Below are 10,848 nucleotides of genomic sequence, written 5' to 3'. Positions count from 1 at the left end.
AGTGCACAAATTTTTGTGCACCAGGCCTCTAGTATAATATAACACATTAAAATATGTGTTAATCAACTATGTTACCAGTAAGGCTTCTGGTCAACAGTAGGCTATTTGTAGTTAAGTTTTAAGAGAGTCAAAGATTTTTGACTATATTGTTCAAGGGTCAATTGTATAATTTGTTTCAAAATCAAAAGCTAATCATTTGGGAGGAAAAATGTTTAAGACAATGGAGTTTTTCAGTGGAGCAACCCTCATCTCATAGTCCTGTATACTGGCCCCTCCCGGGAAGGGGACTGTCATGTACAAAGAGCATTTAATTAATTTATTTATTTCTTTACACATAACTGAAGTGATGTTACAGTACATAAGTTATTTACAACTGTGCAGTAATGTGTTGCAAAATAAATTATCTAGAAGGCAGCAAAAAGTACATTGTGAATGTGTATAAAACTGTACAGCGTTTACGGGTACACTTTTTATATGATTATTGGCTCTGTAGTGTTTCAAGTTATGTTCTCAGAAAGAGAAACAAAATGCCCAAGATTAAAGGAAAAAATATACAAACCACGTGGATTTGACTCCATTAAAAACACAACTGGAGAGTCCTGGCTCTGTGTCCCTCTGTGGCAGGCAGGTGGGCGGCGCAGCTGGCCCTCGCACAGCACAGCGTCCCAGCCCCAGTCTGAGGCCTGTGGCTGTCAGCAGCTCCATGGCAACAGGACAGCAGCAAGGATGGCACTCTCCCTGCCCTCCAACCTGAAGGTCACTGTTTGTGAGAAGTGGACGCCTTAATTTTATTTCCTTTAGTTGATCAGAATGGAACAAGAGATTTTTAAAAACGCAATCCGTTCTGCAGCTCCTGAAATGCCCGTGCAGCTGGCTGGAAAACAGATCCCAAGGCTGCCGTGTCCGTGTCCCCGAGGTCTCCTTGTCCTCCCTTGGCAGCTGGTATAAAAGAGAAGTGCTCCAGGGGGGCAAAGTGCAGGGTTTTCCCTGGGTGTTCCCACCTGAGGGACAAGGTCTCCTTCCGCCACCTGGACTTGGCAGCAGTGCTGGGCTGACCCATGTGGCCCTTGCTTGTGTCCTGTGCAGTTGTCCTTGTGGTACATCAGGCTGGCAGAAGCACGAAGTCGTCATTGACGTCTACCATGGGCACATAGAAGGAGGGCACCTCATTCACACACAGGGACTTGTGCCCGGCCGGGTCCAGCTCCTGGACCTTCAGCTGCCACTCCATTCTCTGCACAGCATTGAGGGCTGCAGCCTCATGCTGCTGCCGCATCAGGAGACACGTCTGCATGGAAGGCACAGTAGGTGAGGGAAGTGGAAACAAGACCCTGGCCCAGCCCCCAAGTACCCAATTAAGAGGACTGGGCCTGGGCCCCCACTGCCCACTCCCCCTGCCGCAATACCCACTGGGAGGATGGGGTTGAGGGACCTGGGCCAAGCTCTGGCAGCTGGATGGCCTGCCCCTCTGAATGGCCCATAGCACCACCCCTGGCTTTCTCATCCTGCCCTGTGAGTGGTCTTGCTGACCACATAAGGAGACTATCCCTGCTCTGTGTCCTCATTCTCCATGGATTTCACAACAGCATCTAATTAGAATTTACAACTGATTTTCTTTTGTTTACAATTCTAATTTATGTGTGGTGATATTGATTTCATTTGCATTTATAGAAGTTGTATCTTTTATTTATTTTTTAAAAAATATATTTTATTGCCCTGACCGGTTTGGCTCAGTGGATGGAGCGTCGGCCTGCGGACTGAAGGGTCCCAGGTTCGATTCTGGTCAAGGGCATGTACCTTGGTTGAGGGCACATCCCCAGTGGGGGGTGTGCAGGAGGTGGCTGATTGATGTTTCTCTCTCATCGATGTTTCTGGCTCTCTATCCCTCTCCCTTCCTCTCTGTGAAAAACCAACAAAATATATTTTTTTAAAAAAACACCTTATAAAAAATAAATTAAAAAAAATATTTTATTGATTTTTTTACATAGAGGAAGGGAGAGGGATAGAGAGTTAGAAACATCAATGAGAGAGAAACACTGATCAGCTGCCTCCTGAACACTCCCTACTGGGGATGTTGCCCACAACCAAGGTACATGCCCTTGACCAGAATCGAACCTGGGACCTTTCAGTCCGGAGGCCAACGCTCTATCCACTGAACCAAACCGGTTAGGGCAGAAGTTCTATCTTTTAAAAGTACACTTCATTTTTAAAAAGGGTTATCTAGGGTTTAGTATTAAAATGTTTAATCTTCATGGGTATATTATTAAATGGATATTAAATTATATTAAATAGGTATAGTTAAAAACAAATAATGACCCACTGGATTACTGAAATGGGACATAACCAAATGTAGCACCTGTGGGTCCAGGGTTGGGCACATTTTGGGAACAAAGGGGATTTAAACATGGCAGGTAGTAAGTAGACCATACTTTGGATTAACAAAGTTTGTCTCTGTTACAGTGACTGTACAGAAAAATAATCTTTTCGTAAGTGTGCACACAAATATTTGGGATGGAATATCACAATGTATAATTTGTTTTAAAATAAATGTTCTTTTAAAAGTGTGTTGAGGGTGGGGGATAAAAATCCTCCATCTTTAGTCTTCTGGAAATAACCTCTGAGTGCTGCAGCATGGAAGCCATGGCTCTGCACTGGCTTCATGTATACACTGCAATGTGTCTGAACCTCAAGATCGACCCATTTTACAAGCAGCTCAGATACCTTCACAGGCTGGGCCATGTTTGCCTAATTTAAAATATTTTGTAGTAATTACATCTTCAGATGTTCCCATACTCCATTTAATCACAGAATTATCAATGGGCTTCTGGGTTTCTATTTTATTGGGTTGTTCCAATGAACTTTTTTTTTTTTACATTTCCCCGAGTTTTAAATGACTCAAGGAGACTCGCTAGGTTAGGTGGCCAAAATATTGTGAAATTTGATAAATACTATTTACCATACAAAACTACCAAATGACACGTCCCCAACTGCAGGAACTTGCAGGGGAAGCTAGTAGTGTGTCTTCTAAATAGGATCTAATTTAACTTGTGGCTCTGAAACAAATGGTCACACAACACATGGCCTCATGAAGGTGTGGCTGCTTCATCTTCATAAACTGACTACATTCTTCACTAATTTCTTTTTCTATCCACCTTTTTTCTTATTAGTTTGTAAGTTCTTTGGACCATTAAGGAAACTGGACTTCTGTGGCATTTTTAATGTACAAAGTCTAATTTTAATGTGGTTAAAGATTACTTCTCTTTTTATTGGGAAATCTTCCCTGTGGCTCCCTTCAAGCCTGGCTGAGAGCAACAGTGTGACTGCACTGTCACCTGGAAGCTGGGCCTCACCTCAGCTGCACCTGCACCCACACCATGATGAGATGCTAGGGAGGGCCTGAAATGCCACATGGGCTCACTGTTCTCTGCTCTGTGTTTTGTGTCTACCTCATGTGGTACCTGTGTGCACTGCTATGACACCATGGTCATGGGCCGTTGAGGTAAGGAGCACAGGTTAAGGCTGGAATCCTGGAAACACTGTCTTACTCTCCAAGTACAGGTAATACAGGGTTGGGAATGGGGGAGCTTGGGGCTTCCCTCCACCAGCTCTGTAGCTCGCAGTGAGAAGAGCAGCAGGCACAGTCCACTCAGCCCTGCCTCATGGACCTTCCTAGGGTGGTGCTGACCTGTGTGTTAATTTTGTAACTGGCTCATTATTGTTGATAAGTTTTACAGCTCGTTCTCATGAGTGACCCCATGCCCATGTGCAACTCTAGCAACTGAAGATGAGGATGTGCTTCTTACTTGCTAATCTTTCTATCTCCCACCCATCCTCTGGCCTGCTGCACTGGTCAGCACATCCAGAGCAGTGGTGATGGGTGTATGCTGTGGAGGGCTCAAGATGGGGTCCCACAGAGGTCTGACCGCCAGCTGGTGACAGGAGCTGCTCCCCGCATACCTGGACAGGAGGGAAGATACTCTAAGGAGGCAACATGGGGGTGGGGATACCCTGAAAGTATCTGCTGGGTTCAGAGAGTCTGAAACTGTCACCTCCAAACATGGGACCCAGCAGCAGCCTCCCCGCATCCCAGGAGACTCCTGGGGGCTCCCAGCCCAAGTAATGTTTGAGGGGAATACAGTGCACTCACCTTCATGCGGTCGTACTTGTCATCTACATCCTGGAGCCAGGAGATGAACTGGCGGGCATTGAAACGATCTCTCACAGACTTGTTTTCGTCACCCTGGAGGAGAAATCAAGTATGGGCGTTTGATAGGGGAACAATGGAGAAAGCAAACCTGCAGGGTGTTTCAAATCCTCCTTCCTAAGTGAAGAATGAAAGCTGTAGTCTCATTCCTGAATCCACATGCTGTCATCATGCTAAAAGACAAACCAGTATGACCCTTGGTCATCCTCCTCACCATATAGCTTGCGTAATATGCCTGGGTGGATGCGGTCTGTGATGGAGCTGCCCTGGGGTGACTTGGTACTGTCCATGAGGGCTTTCTGCATGTCTTTTATGACACCCATATAGGAAACAGAACTCGGAAGCCCTCAGCTTCTGGCCTGCACTGTTTCTGGAGGCCACACACAGGCACATGGTAAAGCTGGTGATGGTATGTGTTTTAACTTCTGGTTGTAAACACTGAAAGTAATTTTTTTTTTCTTCGTAAAGGGTGTTTGACAGGCCCGAAGTGGTTGAAGGCCAGCCTCCTGGTTTCACTCTGTAGGAGTACTACGCCTTGAGGTCACCATTCTCAACTACGGCAACATCTCTGCCTGAGATGGACTGCAGTTTACAAACAGGGATGCTTTAGGAGGGACCAGGAGACAATGGAGCAAGTAGTTTTCAGATTCCTGCTATCTGGTTCTCCCTGGATGCTAGAGTGGATGGCGTGCTGAGAAGAACATGTGAAAGTCTCTTAGCCACAGGTACATGAGCGACGGACCACCTGGTGGCTGAGCCCAGGCTCCACACCAAACATATTTGCCGGGAAGAAGTGCACCCTGAGGCCTTCTCTCTTGAACCTTCAGAAGGAATGTAGGAAATCCCTTGAAGATCACCAGATTCCTTTCCTTTTTTTGTTTTAGATGCAAACCTTTGAAGCACCTAACCCTGAAGTAATCACTTGATCCCCAACGAAATATTTTGTTTTATAGTTTGTTGACAAATGTTTTGTTTTAGGAAAAACTTGTCTCGATACATAGTATGTTAAGTGGGGAAACTTTCAAACATATCCTTCAAGAATGTATGTTAAGTGAATGGAAAATCTTTAATGTACTAATTTTAAAAAATTTTAACTAAAACCACTAAACCCACTGTATGATACCACAGCCAAATCAGAAATGCTGCTCAGAACCCTAGGGGTCCATGTGATCCTGACACAGCAGGAGTTCATGCCAGCCAGGGTGCCAGGAGGTGCATCTGTCAGTAGGGCTCTTGGTGCCAAGGCCTGAACAGTGAAGGGGGGCAGCAGGAGAGGCCCAAGAGAACAACAGTATTCTGGGAAAGTCAACATGAGCAGGGCAAGAAGCAGAGGGCAGGCCCAGAATGATGCACACTGGGTTTCTAAAAAAGTCACAGTGGTTGCTAGGGAAGAGAATAAATTGGGGAGTAAAACCCAGGGCAGACAGCGTCAGGAGGCCAGGCCTGAGTGCGGCAGACAGTAGGAGGTAGGAGAAGCAGCCAGGCTTAAGATGGACAATTGGGGACATGAGAGACCACTTTGCACAGTTTAAATTTTAACTGTGTCCATGGATGGGTAAGAGGCAGCTGAAATCTCCTGAAGCTTGGGGTTGCCAGCAGACAGAGCCACTTAATGGGACAGTCTTGCACCCCAGCAGATCAATGGGGGCAGGGGCACCCAAATGTTTAATGACAGGTCAGGTTTGGTGGGGAAGCAAAGGGTATGACCACACGGGGAAAATCTAACCCTGCGGGTAAGGGGAGCCAGGATGATCAGCTGGGGTGGATGAGGCAGGGCCTCTCTCGAGGACAGATGGGCATTGCTCTGGACTCTGCTACCCAGCCTGAATGAGATCAGCAGGGAAGTTCTAACAGGACTCTGGGGAGTTGGAAGGGAACCACTGCTATGCTAAGTAGCCACAGGCTCCCACACCTCTTGGCCCTTGGCTGCAGGGCCTGGCTGCCAATGTCACTATGCTGATGCAAGGCCATCATTATCCCCAGCATGATAGCCTCCTATGGGGGTCTTTGCTGCAGAGGCTATTTATGCAGCAGCTCTAGGTGCTGCTCATCCTAATCATGTGTATATTTTAGAGCAGTGGTTCTCAACCTTGGCTGCACATTAGAATCACCTGAATCTTTTTAAAATCCTTATTTCTGGGCCTCATCCTCCGGAAATTCAGTCTCGTTGTTACTAATGTTGTGGCCCCACCCCATAACAAAGAAACAGAATTTCCGGAGGATGAGGCCCAGAAATCAGGATTTTAAAAAGATTCCCAGATGATTCTAATGTACAGCCAAGGTTGAGAACCACTGGTTTAGAGGAAAGTTTAACTCTTCATGTGATTGAAACTAAGGCCCAGTCCAACCCAGTGACCTAAGAGCCTGTGTTTGTGAGAACCCTGGAATGGGGCCTCAAAGAGCCCATGCAGCATCTCATGACATCAGCATTACCTGTACTGCTATCTGATCACCCCTGCCTCCCTTGTCCCGAGGGCAGACCTGCTCACGTGTTCAGAGTAGTTTGTGGGGCACAGATCTTCTTAGGAGACAAGTGTGAGTGCACAACCTTGGCAACCACTGACCTGACTTTCCAGAGGCATGTTGTAGACCTCAGAGTCCAGCAGCATGGTGCAGGCACTAAATGGCACCGCCTGATTTGCGATGGTCCTCGCTGCCCGGCAATGAACCCGCAGGATCTCCTGTTCACAGGAGACGATCAGTTTTTCCTGGAGGACAGAAACCATATGAGCCAATCCCAACATGGCCAGATATATCCCAGGCCCACAGTCCCCCATGCAAGACCTCTCCTTACCCGTTCGATGCTGTGCTGCAGGCGCAGCTTCCCCCTCACAGCCTCCTGCTGCTTGAACAGCTCCTTCAGGGGCTCCGCCAAGGAGGGAGGGGGTGCAATCTATAGTCACAAAGGGTGAGAGGGAGGGGGGTTAGTGGAGGCTGGGAACCTGCACCAACAATAGTGACTAAGTCTGACCTGAAGACACACCTATGGTCCCACAAAATGTAGACACACTAGGGAATTTCCTGGAAACAATTAGATGCTCATACACAAGAGAGCAGGCAAATGAACAATGGCACAGACCCTGGCCCAGAAAGGAGCACTATGCAGCTATGAAAAAGAATGAAGGGGAGTGAGTTCCAGAGATGGTGTGAAGTGTAAAAAGCAAAGTATAGAGTGTCTACACTGCTACCCTTCATGCAAGAAAGTAGAGATCAAGAACACATATGCTGTGTTGTTTGTGCAGAAGAAACATGACAAAGACAGAAGAAGAGCAAATGGGGCAGAGGAGAGGAGGAGGATGCTGGGCTATTTACTTTTATAATAGTGAGGTTTCATGTCCCCCAAATAAACTCTAACACCAAATGGGATGCAGGTGCCAACATGGAAAACATGCAACAACAGAGCCTGACTATCCTGCTGGGGGTCGGAGTGGGGAAGTGAGGGGCCTGGATTACTTGGAAAAGATATCATTAGGCGAAAGACCAGAAGAACCACCATAAATGCCATCTAACCAGTGCAGGCATTTCATGGATGGGCCAGCACTTGTGAAATGAGACATGTATACTGGGAGTGAACAGGCCAATAAACACCTTGCAGTAAGAAGAACCGAGTCTCTGTCTTAAAGAAGGAAGATGCGAGCACATGATGAAGTCAAGATTTCAATGTAGACCAGATGGAGGGATGCAGAGTAACACACCTCACCTGGCTATGTCACTCAGGACAGTGACCACATCCTGTACCCAGGATGTGGTTTCTAAGCACCATTCCCACTAGAAGGAACCATGTGGCTAATGACAGGGCTCAGCTGGAACATCTTGTGAGGCTGTAAAGTGAGAGCATGCTCAGAAAGATGGAGCAACCTAAAGGAGCTCCTAATGGCTAAGGCTGGAACAATTTGCACACAAAATAAGTAATGGTGATTCATGTTGGATTACAGGAGCATTCCAATCAATAAACATAGAGAGAGGGAAGTAGACAATAATCATTAGGCCAACACCACAGGACTGACTGCTGCAGATAAGATTCATTAAGGAGACTAAAATAGGCACAAACTCGAGGATAATAGGCCTTAAGAGTTTCACAGTAGCTTCCCCAAGATATTTATCAACTAAAAAGGGAAAGACAGCAACTGCTGACACCAAGAACAAGACATAACACACCAAGACCTCACGTCACATCTGTGCAGTCTCACTAAAAACATGTCCCTCCATCCAGGTGTGGACATTAGACCAAATATCTAATCAATATTCCTCAAAAAGGTCATCAAACTGTGCCTTTCAAGGAAGACAAGGAGTGGATGACCAACCACAGCCCTGGAGACCCAGGAGGAGATGCATCTGAGCCCAGTGAGGGCACAACATATACTCCGTGCTTTCAACTCTGTCAGTCTAAAATAAGCTCAAAAAGACATTAGAACATCTATCTGGTCTCTTCAATGGCACACCTCGCTCAACAAGCTCTGCTCCATCCCCTTTGCCTCAAAGGACCCAGCCCCATGGGGTCTTGGTGTGCCTTCCTCTTCTGACTCTACTGGGCCACCCATAGGTGGTACCAGGAGGGAAGACACAAACACAGTGGCACATCTAGGTGTAAGCCTTTCCTGTTTTCCGGTTTTATTATTTCTAAGGCACCACCACTTCTGGATCCTCAAGAAAAAGCACCAAGACCTGGTGCCACAGCTGCTGGAACAAGGCCTCAAGCCTCTGGCCTGGTGAGAAATCCAGGAAAGCTTGACTGCTGGTGCCCTCACTCAACAGCCTGGGTGCTCAATTATGTGGTAACAGGAAGTAAAACAGAGCTTTCTTCTAAAAAGGCATGAATCCAGTAGAAGTAGAGATGTATAGACCACTGACAGGGTGAACCCTGGGTAGTAGGAGTATAATGACGTCTACTATTTTATTTTCTAAACTTTGCCATGGTACTCTTTTCTTTTGGTAACTAAAATTTAAACAATAAAACAACAAAAAAGACTCACCAAACAACACATCTTAGGCCAGAATTTTCAGAATCTAGTGACCCAGATGAAGGCAGACAGCTGGATCCTCCCAGGCCCAAGGGCAAGGTTGCCTCAGTCTCCCCTCCCTAGAACAGCTCGGGGTTAGTGTACCAGGAGAAGGGAGTGTTATGCTAATGACATCCCATTGGGTTCAAAACTAGCCATGCTCCCTGGGAACAAAGTGCTGGGCTGGGCAGGAAGGGTGGTGGCCCTGGTAGTTGGGCCCCCATGCCTCAGCCATTGAACCTGATGCTCAGAGCCACTCACCCTCATTCAGAAGATGCTGGGTATCAATCCTGGTTAGCTGAGCCTACTGCCTGATGGAGAGCCAGCATAGATACTGACTTTTGGAACACGAAGATCTGACAGCAGAACACATATATCCAACATGACCCTCCTTTGGAACAGGAAGTTCCCTCTGGGGAATCCTGACCAGCATCCTTTCAACAGCTGTGATTGAGGCTCATTCTGGGCCTAATAGGCAAATCAAACCGAAGCCCTGGCTTTTCTTCAAAGGGGTGGAATGGTCTAAGAAATGAAGCAAGTCAACTGCACACTGTGTGAACAGGTGACCCCTGGGAGCACATTAGGCTGGAGTTCTGGAAAGCCAGGAAGGTTGTGGCTGAGCAGAGGGCAGAGGTCTGTCTCCACTATAAAAGGATCTCTTTGCCTGCTGTGCAGAGAACAGACCCCAATGGGCAAGGAGGAAGCAGGAGCTGGCCTAGGTTAGAGAGTGGAGTGGGACAAGCAGTGACATGGGAGGTGCTGGCCTGCAGAACCCCATATAGATGAATTTGCTCATGGCATGAGGATAAGAGTGGAGGATGACGTGCAAAGCGGGGATTAAATGTGTCACATCTGCACAGACCAAGAGTCATCAGGTTGAGGTGGAGGGTGAGCCATCAACGGATGAAAATGGCTGAAAGAAAATGGAGGATCCAAGCTGGTTTGGTTCAATGGATAGATCATTGGCCTGTGGACTGAAGGGTCCTATTTGATTCCAATCAAGGGCACATGCCCGGGTTGCAGGCTCAATCCCCAGTAGGAGGCATGCAGGAGGCAGCCGACAAATGATTCTCTCTCACCATTGATGTTTCCCTCCCTCTTCCTTCCTCTCTTAAATCAATAAAAATATATTAAAAAAAGGAAAGAAAATAGAGGCCCTGGGTACAGTGCAGAGACAGGTGGGTGCTGAGGACAGACCCGTTTGGGTAGAGAAGCCTGGAAGCCCAATGAAGGGTGTGCTTTGAGCAGGTGACAAAGGTGCCAGGGTCACTTAGGGCTCCGGTGGGACGAGAATTGAGGCCTGACCTCAGGTCAGTAACATGGAACCGCTGGGAACCAGGATAAGAGGTGTAGAGGAGTTCAAGGGTGACGGGCTGGGGTTGGAGCCAGGCCATACATCCCCGTGGAGGCCTTTAGCTGTTAAAACAATTTGAGAAAACTCTTTTGCTCTTGGCTGCTTGAAGATTGGCTGCCATAATGAATGACACAGTTAACTATCTGGACCAGGAAGTTCATGAGCCAACAGGTTACTTCAGCAGAAACAAATGGTCATTGATGTCCTTCACCCTGGGAAGGCAACAGTACCTTAGACAAATTCAGAGAAAACTAGCCAAAATGTGTAAAATCACACCAAATGTCATCTTT

The 10,848-nt window shown here is 47.1% G+C and overlaps 1 protein-coding gene across 17 annotated transcripts in view; it reads right to left on the bottom strand.

Moving 5' to 3' along the window:
- Window positions 1-306: 306 nt before the first annotated feature.
- Window positions 307-10,848, bottom strand: part of ANKRD11 (ankyrin repeat domain 11) — a 271,667-nt gene continuing 261,125 nt past the window's right edge. For 16 of the 17 annotated variants that reach the window (XM_036346978.1, XM_036346980.1, XM_036346977.1 and 13 more), the window contains 4 exons: window positions 6,999-7,097; window positions 6,769-6,912; window positions 4,148-4,240; window positions 307-1,288 (listed from right to left, as the gene is read on the bottom strand). In XM_036346978.1, coding sequence (XP_036202871.1) covers window positions 1,103-1,288; window positions 4,148-4,240; window positions 6,769-6,912; window positions 6,999-7,097 — 522 coding nt within the window. In that variant the 3' untranslated portion in view covers window positions 307-1,102. Of the gene's footprint in view, window positions 1,289-3,803; window positions 3,958-4,147; window positions 4,241-6,768; window positions 6,913-6,998; window positions 7,098-10,848 lie in introns of all 17 variants that reach the window. The other variant, XM_036346983.1, reaches the window with a different exon arrangement.

The sequence above is a fragment of the Myotis myotis genome, unplaced genomic scaffold, assembly GCF_014108235.1.
Source record: "Myotis myotis isolate mMyoMyo1 unplaced genomic scaffold, mMyoMyo1.p scaffold_m19_p_19, whole genome shotgun sequence".
NCBI lineage: Eukaryota > Metazoa > Chordata > Mammalia > Chiroptera > Vespertilionidae > Myotis > Myotis myotis.
This window is presented reverse-complemented; position numbering and strand designations above follow the sequence as displayed.